Genomic DNA, 18818 nt, shown 5'->3' on the forward strand with positions numbered 1-18818 from the left:
GCACGTGACGGTGGCCACAAACTGCAGCCAAGAGCTCCTGTCAGCTGATGTAGACCCATCCCCAAATAAATGGCAGCTTCAGCAGGAATTTTGGTTTGTAATGGAAATTTTCGTTGTTTTTATACTGTTGTGATTGGGGAAAAAAGCAATGCATATAAAATCAATCAGTGTAAAAACAAACAAACAATGTGTTCCTTCAGAATAGCACCTGGCTTATTTCTTAAGGTAGCAGACCACCCACGGAGCTGTGTGAATATGCTTAACCTACTCTTTCCCTATCTGGCTGTTGAGCCCGACTGATCCACAAGAACCCTTTGCACAATATAGACATCAGGCCTCCATCCTGAGCACCAATGTGACCACAGTCCCCATGGCCTCCAGCTTAAGCCTTTGCGCATGGTGTCACTTTATCAGTGCTAGGGCATGTTCAAATGCAGAGCAAATTGTGGGCTATTTATGTGGAGTAAGTTTAGTGAGTAAGTTATACACTCCTAGTGTATCAATTAGCTTTCATGAGCAGCTGGCGGAAGCAGAGTGTGAATTAACAGAAAAACAGAAATGGAGAGTCTTCTGCTCCTGGAATAAGAAAAACTTCAGTTTATTCAAATTTATTTTAATTTGACTCAAGAACACTGGATTTATACAGAGAAGAAACCCAAATCAAAAAACTACGTGAAGTATAATCAAATCTAGTAAGTTGCCTACAGAGGAGAATCAAGGAAAAGCAATAAACGCAAAGCACTTGCACTATTCTCAATAAAATGAACTCATAGAGGATTACACTGCAGCTATCCAGACAGTCAGCTTAAAAGTGTAAGGGAATCAATAGCTTTCCGTTACTAAGAAAGGATGTAACAGGTGGACCAGAGTAAGCAGCACATTGCCACCGGATAAAATAATAAAAATCAAAGAATCCTACCCTCACCAAACTTTGATCTTTCACTAATTCGTATGAAATGTGATATGTGAGCTAGCGCATCACTGCAAAAATAATTCCAACATAAAAAGGGTCAGAAAGAGCTTATCAAATTATGACACTCTTATGTATATCCCTACAAACCCAAAACAGAATAACCCGCAAACCTAACCTATTGTTTTAACCTTCAAAAGTCTATGAAATACTACAAATTATAAACGATGTTGAGTTAAAATAATATGCTCTTTAATTTTGTCTGAATATTTTATTACTAGAGCAAACTGTACATTTTCCCCTAAGGTTACTTCTTTGATCTATGTGTCATTTGGACTTTGTACTATAGACTTAATGCGGTGTGTAGAAATGGTGCCAAGGTAGAGGGAAACTAATCAAGAATGGAGAAACGTGGCCATAAAGGGAAGTATAGTTAGGGCCCAGGCGTTATGCCACATCACTGGGAAACTGAGCTGGGGCACAGAAAAGTCTTGCCCGTCTTAGGAGGGTTTGCCAGTTTCTCTTAAAGACCTTATAGAAACCAATGTTTATACAAAACACTGAACCCAACAAAGAGCACAGCCACAAACTAGAAGGATTTTTAAAAATTTCACCTTGTGTTCCAATGTGTTACTTTCTAAATTTGTAACTAAGAAAGCTAAATATAAAAAATAAACTGAGAAAGGCACCGTCTATACAGCTGGCTACTAACTTTGTTTCTAACAAGTATGTATGCATTTAGTTTGGCTAGAGACATCACCTACAAAACCTTCTAATCGGGAAAGTAAGTTATATGAGACAGAAGGGTTGAACAAACAAAAGAAACAAACTGCAGTGTTCCAGACGATGGGCAGAAAGCACAGCAGAATTAGCGAAGCTCATTAGATGAACTTTAAATAATACAGTAAGCACACAAAATAGAAAGCACATCACCAAATCAACTTTAATGGAGAACGTGGTCTCACCCTCCATGAGAGGGTGAGAGGGAAGGGGACAGGGCGTCCTCATGACAGATGGGGACTCTTAGAGGGCAGAGCTTCTGCACATAGCCAGTTCCCACAAAGACCACTGTCACTCTGCATTCAGTCACCAGGCTCCAGTGTCAGCAAGCAAAGAGCAGGGTGACTCTCACATTAAAAAAAAAAGCTACAAGGGCAAATTCTAAGATTTAGTACAAGGTAAATAGTAAATTCTAAGATTCAACACTAATAATTAGATTTTAAAGTACACCGATTCTTCAATGTAGGCTGTTCCGAGGCTACGTAAGCCAGTGTAGTGTACCCTGTAATGCTGCAGGAGTCATGGGAACTTCCTCATGCACAGAGTCTGTTGGGCTAGATGACCTCCAGGGTCCTTCTAACTCTAAAAATTCTATGAAATTTGAAATTAAAATTCTACTTCAATGTAAATGTCTTGGACGCACAGCTATCTTTATTTATATCTTCATTAGTTTTTAAGTGTTTATTTCTCATTAGGGTTTATGAGAGTTCCAAAGCAAAATAAAGTTTTAGGCATTTTTAATTTATTTTTTGTGAACTACTTGTTTAACCTACTGGTGAGTAAGCTAACCATTTACAAATATCTTACCAAACCATTTTATCTTTATTTAAAACTAAAAGAACAGAGACGAATAAAGAATTGAAGAGACCTAGGTAAATCCACACTTAAAAACTTCATCTGGGTAAGTGAGTACAGTTAGCGTTAAGACGACAGCCTGTGCTACCTACAGTCCTAAAGCTGTGTGCTTGTTCAGTGGAATGTTTCAGAGACGGCTAAGAGTCACTGAATTTTTGAGCTGGAAGGAAATTCAATTTTGTTATTGCCTGATGGATGTTTTAGTTCCAGACCTACCTTCTTTGATCCTCTGCTCTACTTGGCTCTCTGGTAACACAGACCTGGCTAGGCAGAAGTGGCATTGATTCTAGGTCAGTGTAGAATGAATAGTTCAAAGTATGGGGAAATGAAAATAGCAGAGAAATGGCTATAGGAGAGAAGGGAGCAGTGGAAAATTTTAGTCAAAGAAGTAGCTGATGCATTCTATATTTTAAAATGTTACTAATTATAAAATGGTATGTACATTGTTTTGATTTCACGAGGTTAATAATGTATGTTAAATACATTTTTTCAGCACATACTACAAGTCAATGTAGGAGCTATTCCTCATTTAGCCCTCAGAGAATGACCACTTTTCTGTCTTTCATTTTCTCAAAATCAACTGAAAACGATATGAGAGCTGAAGCAAAGTAGTAAGATATAAGCAGAGGGAAGGCAAGGGGTTATGGAAACGGAAACTGATTAAGAGAAGCTCGTGTGGTAGTACTCGCGTAAGGTCCCACCATTCGGGACCAACCACATAGCAGGATTCTATCTCAAAAGGAAAGGAAAGGAAAAAGAAATAAAAAATAAATTGACTAAAAGAAACTAATCCAAGAGCAGGCTCTGCCATTTTGGTACTAGAAGGAGAAAGAAAATACTTAAAACTTTGAAACTATGCATACAAATTTATTACAAGAAATTTCAATTTACTTACTGCACCAAATTAATCTTAATTGGCATCAAAATTCAGAATTGATCCATTTCAAATGTCAATCTGTCAAAGTTACTAAATGAACATGCTAATTTAAATGTGGTATCAGGATGAATCCATAATTTGGAAAAACATTAAATCATAATAAAATTATGAGCAATAAATTTCCCAAATGCTCAGAGGGTTGCAATTTGGGTCAAGTGTAAGTGATTGACTGCTGAAACCATGAAGTCAGCTGTGCCGTCTCTTGCCATGCAGTGGATATACTTTGGGCTATGCAAGTCCACTGTGTTAGATTAAGCAAAACAGAGGTTCAAAGTAAGTAATCTTCACTGAGGGAAAAAGAAATAACTTTTAGGATATACTCTATCAAATGGAAAGAAAAAAGGCAAGCAAGGAAAGAAACCAAAGCATTGAGAGAGAGAGAGCAATGAAAATAACTAAAAACCTACCAAGTGATCCGCTTCTAATCAGGGAGTCAGCAGCAGTCAGTAAATGAACACTCACCTGTACAACATGCCAATGCCGATGACCAAGTAAAGTGCTTAATCCCGGAGCCTCCAGACCTCCATCTGCAAAGGGGCTCTTCTCGTGCCTGGGCATATGCTCAGCACGTGCTGAAGAGTACTTCGGATTCTGGGCCTGTGAGGCTTCTCCACAGTTCAAGTACAAGCGATCTTCTCCCTGAAGCAACACCTGCTCTTGGTTACTCTAGATGGAGAAAGAAGGCCAAAAGGGAAAACAAATGAAGATACCCAGCAATAGGCAGGGACAACAGTAACAAGCCGTCTTAGTTTTGTTACTGAACGAGTACCATAAATCAATACTGATTTTTTTCACATGACAGAACCTAAGTAATGATCTTGTATGTTACATTTAGAGACAAGTCAATATTTTAGTGATTCTTAGTTCAAATACGGTTTTTGTGCAGTGTGTTCTGTCCCAATTGTTTGAACCGTACCTTCCACTAGCACCTCACATGGTGACACTCTGAGGACTATACCTGAAAAACTACATGTAAATACAGATTGCTTACAACTGACTGTGCAAGTTTCTTTATATACTCAGAGATGCAACAGTGCCTGCTTTTAGTTAATTATGCCTTGAGTTTAATTAGAGCACCAGTGCTCTCAAGATGAAAAGATTCTTATATTCAAAGCAGACAGTGTATATTCTATTCTTTTTCCCATTTAGTCCAAATTACCACACACACACACACACACACACACACACACACACACGTACGTACGTATCTTTTTGTATACGTGTATGTGTGGTATGCATGTATGCATGTGTGCTTGCACGTGTGCATGTGTATGTGGTGACCCAGGACTGATGTCAGGTCTCTTCTTTAACAGTTCTTTTCTACCTTATACCTGAAGCAAGATCTTTGCTGGACCTGAAGATTGTTACTCTGGCTACGTAGACTAGCTAGCTTGCTCTGGAATGCCCCATGCCTACCTCCTTCCTGCTGGAATTACAGATGGCTGCCATGCCCACCTGGCTTTTCCGTGGGTTCTGGGCACTCAGAATTCAGTTCTCACCCACTCACTGATCCATCACCCCAGCCCAGAAGGGGGCTCTAAAAATATCTGGAATGGGAAAGGGCAGGAAATATACTCTCTTCTTATTTTTCTGTGGATCCTTACTATAGTATAGAGTTCTGAGATCTGGGTTATTTTCACATTAATTTTCAATGTATTGTAAAATTAAATTGCTTGTTACACCACTTAGCATTAAAAAGCCATCGATAATGGTACCGAGATATGTACCCATAGCATATAACTGTAGCATATTAAAATACATAATCATTGTGATCCCCTTGCTTCAGCCTCCCAAGTGTATTACAAGTATGTGCTATTATGCCCTGGTCTCAGAATTTTTGTTCTCTCTGCATCATGAGTATTCATGAGTGCTTTACGCATGCGTGTATGAGAATGTGAAGTGAAGGTCTTCCTCAGTCACTCTCCACCTGGTGTTTTGAGACAGGGTACACCATTGTACCTGGAGCTCGCTGACTCTTGTTTCCACCTTCCCAGGGTCAAGGTTACAGGCACACCCTATCATGACCAACCTTTCTCTCAGGTCCTCAAGCTTGTGCAGCAAGCTCTTTACGGACTAAGCCATCCCCCCAACCACCTAAAACATGTTTTTAAGTTTTATTTATTTAATGTATGTGAATACAGTGTCGCTGTCTTCAGACACACCAAAGGAAGACATCAGATCCCATTACAGATGATTGTGAGCCACTATGTGGTTGCTGGGAATTGAACTCAGGACCTCTAAAAGAGCAGTTAGTGCTCTTAACCACTGAGCCATCTCTCCAGCCCCCACCTATTAATATTTTGAAGTAGTATCTAAGTAGAACATACTTTGGAAAATCTTACCCAGATAAAGGCTAAGTTATCTTATATGTAAGTATGGCTTCTTTCAAATTGCTTGTAGCATTATTTTTTTGTAAAAGAATAAAATATCAAACACAAACAACACCCTGTCCGTCCCGCGCCAAAAAAACAAACAAACAAAAACCAAGTCCAAAACATGTTCAGAAATAAGATTTTGGCATTTTATAGAAATATTTGAATCACAGAAAATTTACATAGAAAGTACAGTTAATAATTTTAGAAATATATTAAAATCTGTGGGACATAGAAAATGGTCTAAAATTGAATGCATTTGAATCCTAAGAGGCATTCAAATCAAATCAAAACAAAACAAACAAACAAAAAACCCCCAGTTTTAATTACTTACCATGCAAGGGTTTACAGTGAGTACACTCTTGATAAACTGAAACAGCAAAATGCTGGGCTCTTTAACTGTGCTCCTGAGGTCAGTCTCAATCTGAGTGTGCTGAGAGCCCAATCCACTGATTACCCATAAGTGATAGCCTTCTGCACCCCAGCTCTTGAAGGAAAAGAAAAAAAAAAATCAAAGCAACACAAAGTTATTTTGATTTCTTTTATAACCTCAGTTAAATACTGAAAACAGTCAATGTATGAAATAACCCCTGGCACAATTCTTGCCTTCTGAATACTGGAGCAACCATGACAAATAACAGACAAGACCTACATTCAGGGTAAGACAGCTGGCTCAGCAGGTCAAGATGCTCGGTATGAAAGTGAGCGAATCTGAGCCTGATCCCCAGAATCCATGGAATGATGGAGAGAACCAACTCCATAAAGCTGTCCTCTGGCATCCACATGGAAACCTGCTCACACATACATACATCATCCACATCATCTATACAGACACACAAAGTAATTATTTTTTAAAAGAAACAGAATCAATGGTTCTTGTCATCTAGTACATCTTAACTCTCGCCCGGGGAACCCACCGTCATTGCCTTCTACTTAAGAGTAGGAAAACACTATATAACGTCCTCAGCTGCAACTTCAGGACTACAGTCCTAAAATTCTTTTGTAACATCTCAATTTAATTGACCTGGTTTTGAGCTCTGACTATGACTAGAAGCTCAGTGAGAAAGTGTTTATAACAGATACGACCTCTGTATACAGCAAAGAGCCCTGGGTTGGCTGTTGGCTCTGACACATGTTCTTATTTCAGCCTGACCTTGTTATACTGTGTTGGTCAAGGTACCTAGTTTCTTTAGAGAGAGGTTTCTTCAGTTGAGAAACGTACAGTAAAAGATTTAAATATATTCCTCTAAGCCCAATCAATATTGACATTCTGTAACTAGATTCCACCATAGAATTTTTGAAGCTAGTAATTTTTAATATGTAAGCAAGCTTCACAAACTGCTGCAAATTGTTTAATGGTTAAGTAACTGCTGGGTGGGGATGATACATGCCTATAATCCCAGCACTTGGGAGAAAGAGGCCAAGGCAGTTTGAGGATAGCCTGGTCTACAAAGCAAGTTCTAGGACAGGCAAAGCTAAACAGAGAAAACCTGTCTCAAAAAACCAAAAAGAAAAAAGAAATAGGAAAAAACAAAAGCTAAATAATTGTTTATTTTCTGCGTGTATGTGTGTATATATGTGTGTGTGTGTGTGTGTGTGTGTGTGTGTGTGTGTGTGTGTGTGTGAACCTGTTTGTGCACAGGTACACATGGAAGCAAGATGATACCCGGATCTATTGCTCTCTCTTGATTTCTTTGAGATAGGGTCTCTGTAAACCTAGAGCCAACTGCTTGGATCTTTAGTTTGTAGTTGAAATACCAACTTAATGAACCTGATAATAATAGTTAATATATGCAATTTAAAGACACTAACTAGTAATTACAGAAATATTACTTGAAAATTTGTGTTTGTGTGAGGCATGTGGAGGGTGAATGCACAACTCTGTGTGTGTGTGTGTGTGTGTGTGTGTGTATACAGAAGCCAGAAGAGGTCATTTCTCAGAAGTGTCTACCCTATTTTTTTTTTTTTAAGACCGAGTCATTGCAAAGGCAAAGGTAAAGGCAAGAGGATTATTGGGTCAAGGCTAGCCTGGTCTATATACTTTGAGGCCAGCCTTGGTTACAGAGCAAGAAACCTCATCTTACATATGCAAGTAAATACATTTCACCAAAAATGAACTATATGGGAAAATAGCTACTGAGACAAAACTCCTCTCTGGTTTTGTGAGATCAATGTGAGAAAAAGAAAAGGCCCTGCGGTTTAGAGGGTGTAGAGGTTTACAGGCTACACGTGGGTTTAAACAGAAAGTACTCACCATGGAGTTGATCTTAAGGGGATCTTTTTTGGTACCATCTGACCTGTAACTAAAACACAACAGAAACTTGATTGTCTTCCATGGCCTATAATACACATACCCTTAGCTTCAGCTTAAAAAAAAATCAACTGATTTTGTTCTTTTAAAGTAAAAATACATTAATAGTACACAAAACTGAAACATTTCCGCATTATTACATATTTCTATTTTACAGCAGCACTTTTCGGGTTTCGGTTTAGCTTTCCATGGTGCTGTTTTTGAGACAGGGTCTTATTATGTAGCCCAAGCTGGCCTTAACATGAGGTCATATACATAACTGTGCTCACAAAAATAAGTTTATTTCTCCTAGTGTTTGGGTCACTAAATACATTTTTACTAAATCAACTGTAGTTTTAGGTGGGTCAATATATTCTCAATATATTGTTTGGAGAATCAATATATTCTCAATAAGGCAAATCTGAGCTTTACCAATTGTTTTGGTGTCAGAGTAAAACAGGGTGGATGGGACTAGAGGTCATGTTAAGTGAGGTATACCAAACTCAGACAGACAGAGCGTCCCACTGTCTCTCCTACGCAGAATCTATACACAGGCATGGAGTGAGAGGGGGCTATGAGAGAAGTATGTCCCGGAAGAAAAAAGACAGGAGGAGTGAGAGAGGGTAGTGGAGCTGAGGAGCGACAGAGAAAACACCATGTTCTCTACCATGCATGCAGTCTAGATTCACATACGAATGCCACACGGCAAGAAGGCAGTGGGGGTTTTAGTGAGAAGGAAATCTGAGCATAGTGCACTGATGTGATGGGATGGAATCCTAAGCTCTAATGTTGGCAACTATTTTGTACACTATTAAAAAATTTTAACAGTAAAACAGTTTTTTTTTTTTTTTAATTTTAAATAAAGGTAGTTCTATGACCTGCATTAATGAATATATGAGCTGTCAGGGAAACAATGAGTCACTTATCTAAAGTTTCTCTCTCTCTCTCTCTCTCTCTCTCTCTCTCTCTCTCCACTTACGCGAAGTCTCCTCCAAGTGTACATATCAGCTGGGCTCCAAACACACTCCACAGAGAAAGACCTCCATATTCCCAGGTTACCATTACAGCGCTGTTGTCAGGAGACCACCTAATCAATTTAACAGCTCCTGTTTTGTTCCAGATGTCTGTGAAAACATAGTGAGAAGGGTTAAAAAAGATTGTTCAGAAATACTTAGTACTTTTTACAAGCCACATATCCAAATCTGAATAAGCAGAAGGGCACAGACTACTTGAATTCTAACTTGGATGAACCCTGTCTGTGGAGGGTACTGAAAACTAAGGCCACCATCAGCCTTGGCCTGAACACCTCAGGAAGCAGGTGAATTATGGGAAGTGAAGGCTGGCCTTGCTGGATTAGCTTGAGTAACTACCACTGTGTAATCCTCAAAGCCTTTTACTTCATATAAACCAGTTTCTGTAACATTGGGATAAGGTTGCAGCAAACATTTTATGTAGCACGTGTGATAAAAATGAATGTCGGGAGCAAGTGTCTGTCTTTGTGGTACATCAGACAATATCCTACATGATTTTTCACCTAGAGAAAGCACTTCCCCTCTGAATGTATCTGCCAAACTCTGAGAGTCTTCACCATTACTGGTGACTCATACAGCATGTGAGGGTCAGGAGATAAAGTTCAGAGCTTGCCCACACCTGGAAATCTAGTAAGGATACCAGGTAATGCCAAGATCATAGAAGCTGCATCCATGGCACAAAGGAAATTTTTCCATGTTTCATCCAATACACAGAACAGAAACAAAAGTCCCGTGACAGTCCTCACTCACACATGACTCATAATTTGTGTAATTAATATAGTTAAAAAACAAAACAAAATACACCACTTATACAGAGAACACAATTTAAAGGGTTCTAATAGTGACCCAAGTGCTCTTACAGTGCAGTGCAAGTCCTGACGCATCCACAAACTTAACTGTCAAGAAACACCAGCTCTCAGTAAACAATGCTAAAATATATAAATAATCATATCCCAAGAAGTATGTCAAAGTAGAGGCAGATTCAAAGTCTCTGGATATCAGGTTAGTGCAGACACAGCATAAAACAACCACTCTTCTTACAGCGAAAGAAGCAAAAGGGCTGTCAGGTGCTGTGGTGGAGAAAAGTGCTTGGTATGCCAAGTCACGGACCTGAGCTTGATCCCTAGAACCCACGGTGGGGAGAACGGACCCTCCAAAGCTGCCCCCTGCCCACGACAAGCATGCTGTGATTATCTTCCCTCCCTCCTCAATAATAAATGAAGTAAGACAAAAGTTGGGTGATGGCTCAGATTATAAGATGCTCACCGGGTAAGCACTGAGACTGAAACCTAAATTTGGTTCACAGAGCCCACATAAATGCTAGGCATGGTGCCCTGTGCCTTCCATTCCAGAAATAGGGGTGGGGGTGGGGGGCAGAGACAGGAAGATCTCTGGGGTTTGCAGTCTGGCTGACCTGGGCAAGCTCCAGAGTCTGTGAGGAATCCTGTCTTGAAAACTAAGGTAGAAAAGAAAGTACTGAGGAAGACAAGTGATGGTTATTTCCAATCCAATAAGTGTACCCATTCCATTAGCACAAAAATGTTAAAAAATGAGATCAAATATTATTCTATTTATGGGCACTTAAAAAACGTTATTAAATTACTAGGACAGAGATATGATAGTAGGTAGGTTAGAGCCAGTAACTTAACAAACAAAACCTTTGGCATAACTTACATAACAACCACAGAGATAGTAATCATAAAGAAAGCACAATGGGGATTTGGCAGCTCTTAATGTGCTGCATAAACTGAGACACTGCTGGAGACAGACTCCAATTCTGGTGCCACTCTCCTCTCTTGTCCAAAACCACTTCCAAGCTTTCCTTGAAGCCTAACATAGCTATAAGACATATCTATGATCAATTAGAAGGAGAAAGTTGGAGCAGATAGAGCTAATTCTAGGAGACCTTTCTGTTTCTCACTTTAAATACAAAAGTCAGAATATATCTTGATTGCTTTCTTCTTCATGCAAATGCCAAAAAGTAAAGGTTGGAACTCAGGGCTATTTTATGATCATGATCTAACATGCAGTTTAGTACTCAGTATTTGGGAGAATAAATTGAAATCAGGTAAAGATTGCAGAGAGGTCTAGACAAGAAAACTAGAGGCTAAAACTAAAACAGTGACGGATGAAAGGCTATTCCAGGGCCCCTTTAATTCTCTTTATACAGAAATTCTTGGGCCAGATTCTTATCATATATTTCTTAACAATATTTACTTAGTGCTACATTATTTAATTGAAAGTTAGATTTGTTAAGCTTAGCATTACCAGTACAGTAGTTCCTTTATCAGTGGTTTCATTTTCATACTTAATAACTACCCAAGATTAACTGTGGCCTCAAAGTATTAAATGGAAAAATTCAAGAAATAAAAACTTCAAAATTGAATTACACGCACTGTTTCAGTATAGCAGAGCTTGTGTTCGTGAAACCCTTATTTTTCTTAATGGCCACAAAGCACCAGGGTGCTGGCATTTTCAATATGTGTAAGAGAACATGGAAGACACTGTTATAACTGCAGAGGTGATGGAAACACTGTTATAACTGCAGAGGTGAGGGGTCTTAATGGAAGAAAAAACCTGTATGCTGACTTTGATTGTTAAGAACAAATCTTTTTTACTTGGGAGGCTGACGTAGGATGACTGCTATAATCTCAAGGCCAGCCTGGGCTAACATGGGAAAAACTTTCTTCTCATGTAAAACTTAGGAAAAAGAATTCTGTACTGGTTTCGGCCCCCAACATCTGTCATTTTTTAGGCATCAGACAGTGACAGAGAATTGAAAATAGGTTTGCACTGAAAAACTAATATGTATGTACACACACATATGTTATAGACAGACAGAAAGGTAGGGAAGACAGATAAATGATGGAGAGAAGAGAGAGAGAGAGGTTGCTACATCTGCCAATGGAGAAGAAGCTGCCAAGATGCTCACAAAGTGGAAGAACTTGAGCTAAGTTCTGGGACAAAACATGAAATATAATCATAGATTAACTCTGATGCTGTGATACCTGAGGGCTTAAGATCGGGTGTAGTAGACAGACATAGCCAAGAACCCACATCTCTCCACCCCCACCCAAATGTTTGAGAAAGGCCCCATTCAGTTATAATTTTTCTATTTTATTACCACTTATTTTTAAAAGTTTTGGTTTTTTAACTGTGTTGTTTCTGGAACACACTGCGATAGTTCAATACATGAATACAGTGTGATTATCAAAAGGGGGATCCATCTTCACTTCAGCTTGACTAGTTTAGAATCACCATGGGAACACAGCTCTGGGTATACATGAGGATGTTGCCAAAAAGGCCTCCTTGAGGAGAGTGGGCAGCACCTGGAGCCCGGGACTGGACAGAAACCAGAAAGCAAGCTAAGCTGCAGAATTGCCCTCGCTCTCTGTTTCTGACAACAGACATGCAGGACCCAGCTGCCCCAAGCTCCCAGCCCCATGCTTTCCCTGCAGGCTGTACTTCCTGAAACTGCAAGCCAGAGTACACGGCTTCCTTTCTCTTTTCAAAAATACTTTATGCATATGGGTGTTTTGCCTGCATGCATGTCTATGGACCACTTTCATGTCTAGAAGCCAGGAGACAGCACTTTTCTCCTGGAACTGAAACTATAGATAGTTGGAGCCGCCATGTGTGCTGGGAACCACACGCAGGTCCTCTGGAAGGGCAGCAGCTCTCAGCCGCTGAGCATCCCATCCTGAGTTAATTTTGTACAATATTTTGTCACAGCAATGAGAAAAGTAATGAATATACAGGTTACCTCTGCTTATGCCTAATTTATAAAAGAAACACTGCCACAGGCCTTTATGTGTAAGGATCAGTAAACAGAGCTGGAGAGGTGGCAGTGCTGGGATCCAACCTCAGAGACGGAGAGAGACCTTACTAGTACTCACCAGGATACTGCTTTGCTGTGAGCTCTAGTTTATGGGACAGCAGCATGGCTCCTGTAGTATTGTCGATTGTATAAACCTGCACACAGCCACTGTGAAAACAAACACTGTTAGTGAAAAATGACCAATATAAACAGAAAGGCACTATCATGGGAATCTATGTTCTAGTGAAAGGTGTACAAAGTAGAAAACCATTCTGTAAGTAATTAGTCATCTCATTAGCCCGAACAAATGCTTAGGCAGTGCTGGCTATTTCCTTTCTAAATATTCTAGAAATTCCTAACATTTCCCAGGAAACACATATATTGTTCACTCTACTATATAAAATTACAAAACAATGGAAACAATCTGAACACATAGCAACAAGAGGAAGGAAAACAGTGGTATAATCTTACAGTATCATGTCTATAACATTGAAAGGAAGAGCTTTAGCGATATGCATCAACCTGGGCAGCAAATGTGTGTGTTCCACACATAGGCACCCTCCTCTTCTGCTTGCTTTAGGAGACTCACATAATAGGGATGACCACACATTTTTAAATCCTAAGTAAAATATGGATAAATCAAATCATGAACATAAAATTTCCCTCTCCTCCTCCCCATTTATTTTTGCCCTCCCAGCCTCCCTTTTTAAAGGAATTTACTAAGACTGGTCTAGACTTTACTATGTAGCCCAGGCTATAATCAATATCCTCAGCCCATCGAACGCTAGGATTATAAATGTGTCATAAATGTTCACGGTTCAATTTTAAAATTCTCCATGGCATGGATCACAGCAACAAACAAACAAACAAACAAACAAACAAAACAATACAAAAAAACCCAACTAATTTTACATGTGAGCTTTATGAATATTTACTAATTAAATAAAATGACATACTCATCATGTAAGGTCCTTGCTACATAAGCATGAGTTCAATCCCCAGAACCCACATGAAAAGGCAGGCCCAGTGCCGTACACTGTACACCAGGGAGCTGGAGACAGGTTAATCTTTGGGGCTAGCTGGCCAGTCTCATCTAATTAGTGAGCTCCAGTCAAGTGTGAGACACTGTTTCAAAAGGCAGATGGTGTTTCTGAAGACGTCCTCCTCAGATATATTAAGGAATTAACAATAATCCTGATGTCTTACAGGATGAACAGTAAAGATCCTAAATTTTAATGTATTTATTCTTTATAATGAGTATCTCAACTTTCTACAGTTGAAACATCTTACTTTTACAAATTCAAATGTTCAGTGTCGGAAATCAGTTCTTAAACACCTTTATGCCATATATTAAGATGAATGATAATTATGACAGGCATAATCAGGTACCCAAGTATGTTAAGATACCTTACGTTTAACTTTGTTATCAATTACCTTGCACAGCCAAAGGCCATTAGTCGGTATTTGTTGTTTACTGCAACACAAGTCCCATCAATAACATCTTGTGGCCAAACTCCATGAAGTTGCTACATTAAGACAAAGAGTTAAAGCTTAAAAAGTGTTTCCCTAAACTTACTGTTGATCCAATAATTATAATTTGAAAAAGATTCAGTTTAACAAGGTATCATTTGGTTTTACCTGCATCAGAAATTTCTCACAAAGACTATCATCTAAATATTTTCCCTCAAGAAGCATAAAACAGTAAAGACAGAGGAGAAATGGAAAGCATTCACATTAGAAGCTGAGAAATAATAAAGAGAGCTTAGAACTAGCTCATTCTCCATGTTGGGCACACAAAATGCCTGGGAGTTTAGGGGCCTCTGAAAGAACGGTAGAGCTGGGTCACAGTCGACTTAGGAAGACTTGGTTCCTTGCTGAGCATATTCCTAATGTCAACAGCCAACAAAGACCAACTTCCACTCCAATAGAAAGCTAAACATTTTTCCTTTGTGTGTACATTAAAGAAAAGTCCAAAATCTATATATTTACTATCTAAAAATAAAAATAAAAAAGCAATAGCTTTTAAAGGATATACAATTAAAAGGAGAAAGAGAAGAGTCTCCTTGAGATGATGCAAATGATGATGAAGATAAAAACCCAGAAAATACATCTTAGTTAAAGGTCTATTGTAAGCTACCAATCTGGAGAAGTCTGTCTGGAGCAGGCCATAAAGCTCTAACAGAAAATTCTTAAAGAAGATTAAACAAACACCTAATGAAAAACCAAATGGACAGTCGGTTTGGGGTTAAAAAGTAAGTTTATAAAGAATACACTAATACAGGGCTAGGTGACAACTCATTGGGTAAAGGGCTTGCTTTGCAAGTTTGTAATTTCAGTACTGAAGGTGAGGACAGGTGGGTCTCTAAACTAGTTGGCTAGCTAGTTTAGTCTACTTCAAGCTCTAGCTCTTGACAGTGACTGAGGAATGGGAGCCTGGGTTGACCTCTGCTCTCCACAAATGCACACACACACACCCTTCACATACACAAACACACATGTGTGCATAAGCAAAGGCATACATGCATATACAAAGAACAACTAAACATAAAGAAACAAACAATTATTAACTCCTAGTGGAAATAAAACTCTGCAGAAAAGGAAAAACTAGTCACTGGCATATTATATAGTTTGGTATTAACAGAATTTATTTGCTGACTAATCTATAAACAATGGATAATAATCTCATTAAAATAATAACCTTATTGAAAAGATTTATGAGTGTGTTGGGGTTGGAGAAGATTGAAGCAAATGGTCATTTTCCATAGGATAAAGTCAATAACCCTGCAACTATCTATATAGTAGGAATAAAAATTATGTGAACTAAGAGAACATAGGATTTGAAAGCAAAGCAAAATTAATATATGCAAAATAAAATAATTTAAAATGTACAATACATACCTCTGCAGTAAATCTACTGGATACTGGTGTAATAAATCCAACTTTACCATCATTAAACACAACAGCAAATCCATCAAGTGTGGCACAGTATTCCATATCTTTAATGTGCACATCTGCAAAGCCGAGGAATGAGCCAACTGATGAAAAACACATAAATAGAGTAGGGTTATAAGAAGCTATTATATCACATATTTGGGTAGTTACGACCGCACACCCAATATTAAACAGCTGGTTCTATCTCACATACAAAGTGTAACTACCTCTAGATGACTGGAGGTCTACTGAAAATGGTACTGTAGACAGATTGATGGCTTTTCTCCCATTTGTCATTCCTTCCCAATGAATAAGATGAAGAAGTCCATCAGAAGTTGCAACAAGGAGATCTTCCAGCACAGACTGCAAACTGGAGGGAAGCAAGCAACTCAAGTCAATTACCTTGCAAGACAGCATACTGGGAAAGCAATGAGTATAAATATAATGGCTTTCAAAAATTGCTTCTGCAAGCTAGCTATTGTGGTGCACACCTTTAATTCTAGCACTCAGGAGGCAGAGGCAGGTGGGTGCAAACTCGTGCACACACACACACACACACATGGGGGCAGGGGGAGGGAGAGGGAGGAGGAGAGGGAGAAGTTCTGTAAGCAAGGCTGAACATCAGTAAGGCAGGAGGCCTTAAAACTCTGCAAGTCAGCCTGGTGTACACACTCTGGTCCAGGCTGGTCAGGAGTCAGACAATGAGACTCTGTCTTCTAAAACAAAACAACAAAAATGACAGAAGGAAATGCTTTAGCAGAGCCAATCATCATCTCCTTACAGAGCACTACCCACCTACAACTTTAGTATAATTTAATCTAGGCTACAAAGTACAAATATTGAGGCAACAAACTAAAGACAAATGGGTGTCAGTGTGGTGTGGCTGAAGAAGACATGGAAGAGGAAGAAGAACAGGTGTAACGATCCAGAAGATGACAAACTGAAACCACAGAGAGGCCATGGAGCCATCCTCTACCAGTCTTAACCGTTTTCGACCTCAGCAGCCACACACAGTGACTATATGCCTGGAAGTTAATAGAGCTTACAACCTCCATAATAAAAAGCTGCAACAACTGACCAGACATACAGACAGAAAAATATGAACCAGAAGGAAAGGAAAAGCCCATCTATATAAATAGGACTATTATACAATCCCAATGTTGGATTAGCAGATAAAATAACTGTGATATAAATGAAAAAAATCTAGATGAAGGCTGAGAAGACAGCTCAGTTGGTGATTCCTGCCTCTCCCAGGTTTGGAAGAACAACCCGAGTAAAGTCAGGGTTGTGCAGTTGCCAGTCTGTCCCCCTCTCTCTGCAATGATCTTTCCCAGGGAAAGGTCAGATTCTGTACCTGGTAGCCACATAAAAAGTTAGGTGTAGTAGCATGTACCTGTGAGCTAGCACTGGAGTGTTGGGGAACATGCATAGGCATAGCTCCCAAGTCAGCTGATCAGCCAGCCAGTCTAAACAAATCATTGGGCTCCAGGTTTAGTGAGTGACCCCATCTGAAAATAATGTGATGGAGCCAAGTAGTAGCGATGCATGCCTTTGATCCTAGCACTTGGGAGGCAGAGGCAGGTAAATTTCTCTGAATTTAAGGCCAGGCTGATCTACAAAGTAAGTTCCAGAACAGCCAAGGTTACACAAAGAAACCCTCTTGAGAAACCATTAAAAAGGGGGGTGGGGTGGGGCACTAGAGAGATGGTTCAATGGTTAAGAGCATGGACTGCTCTTCTACAAGTCCTGAGTTCAATTTCCAGGAACCACATGGTGGCTCACAACCAACTGTAATGAATCCGATGCCCTCTTCTGGTGTGTCTGAAGACAGCTACAGTGAACACATATACAAAATAAGTAAATAAATCTGTTTTTAAAAAAAGAATATGATGGAGAGCAACAGATGTCACCCTCCCCCCCGCACACACACACAGGAGAATCTACATAAGATACTCCATTTACCTCAATTAAAAGTAAACAACTTGTTGAACAATGGCTGGTGTCCATTGTTAATGAATAGTTCTTCAAAATGTTGAAAAATGGGCCTTGTCCCAAGCTACCCAATTGCCACTCTCAATTAATTTTAGGATAAATGTCAAGCCCAACAAATTAGGTCTTTTCATGCTGTACTGGTTTTTAAAATATTCTGAATATCATCCTTAGTTTTAAGTATATATAAAAGATACATTGGCACAGGGGGAAATTTCCTAAACAGAACTCCAATGGCTTAGGCTCTAAGATCAAGAATTGATAAATGGGACCTCATGAAACTGGGAAGCGTCTTTTGAAAGGCATAGGACATGGCCAATAGGACAAACTGGCAACCTACATATTGGGAAAGAAAATCTTCACTAACCTCACATCCGATAGAGGGCTAATATCCAAAATATATAAAGAACTCAAGAAGCTAACCTCCAAGAAACCAAACAACCCAATCGGAAAAAATGGGGTGTAGAACAAAACAGAATTTATAACAGCATAATCTTGAATGTTGAGAAGCATTTAAAGAAATGTTCATCAGGGAAATGCAAATCAAAATGACCCTGAGATTCCACCTTGCACCAATCAGAATAGCTAAGATAAAAAACTCAGGTGACAACACATGTTGTCAAGGATTTGGAGAAAGAGTAACACTCCTCCATTGCTGGTGGGATTGCAAACTGGTACATTCACTCTGAAAATCAATCTGGAGGTTCCTCAGATAATTGGAAATAGATCTACCTGAAGACCCAGCTATACCACTCTTGGGCATATACCCAAAAGATGCCCCATCATGCCACAGGGGCATGTGTTCCACTATGTTCATAGAAGCCTTATTTGTGATAGACAGAAGCTGGAAAAAACCCAGATGTCCCACAACAAAAGAATGGATACAGAAAATGTGGTTCATTTACA

The 18818-nt window shown here is 39.3% G+C and overlaps 1 protein-coding gene across 1 annotated transcript in view; it reads right to left on the reverse strand.

The window, feature by feature from the left end:
• The window catches only part of Ric1 (RIC1 partner of RAB6A GEF complex), an 85886-nt gene that overhangs the window by 21650 nt on the left and 45418 nt on the right, over nucleotides 1–18818 (reverse strand). Inside the window, exons 5-12 of the mRNA XM_021151804.2 lie at nucleotides 16151–16293; nucleotides 15891–16027; nucleotides 14427–14518; nucleotides 13072–13160; nucleotides 9124–9268; nucleotides 8109–8157; nucleotides 6189–6341; nucleotides 3945–4148 (exon numbers count right to left, since the gene is read on the reverse strand). Of these exons, the coding sequence (XP_021007463.1) occupies nucleotides 3945–4148; nucleotides 6189–6341; nucleotides 8109–8157; nucleotides 9124–9268; nucleotides 13072–13160; nucleotides 14427–14518; nucleotides 15891–16027; nucleotides 16151–16293 (1012 nt within the window). The remainder of the gene's footprint in view (nucleotides 1–3944; nucleotides 4149–6188; nucleotides 6342–8108; nucleotides 8158–9123; nucleotides 9269–13071; nucleotides 13161–14426; nucleotides 14519–15890; nucleotides 16028–16150; nucleotides 16294–18818) is intronic.

The sequence above is a fragment of the Mus caroli genome, unplaced genomic scaffold (assembly GCF_978045245.1).
Source record: "Mus caroli unplaced genomic scaffold, Mus_caroli_1 scaffold_20, whole genome shotgun sequence".
Taxonomy (NCBI): Eukaryota; Metazoa; Chordata; class Mammalia; order Rodentia; family Muridae; genus Mus; species Mus caroli.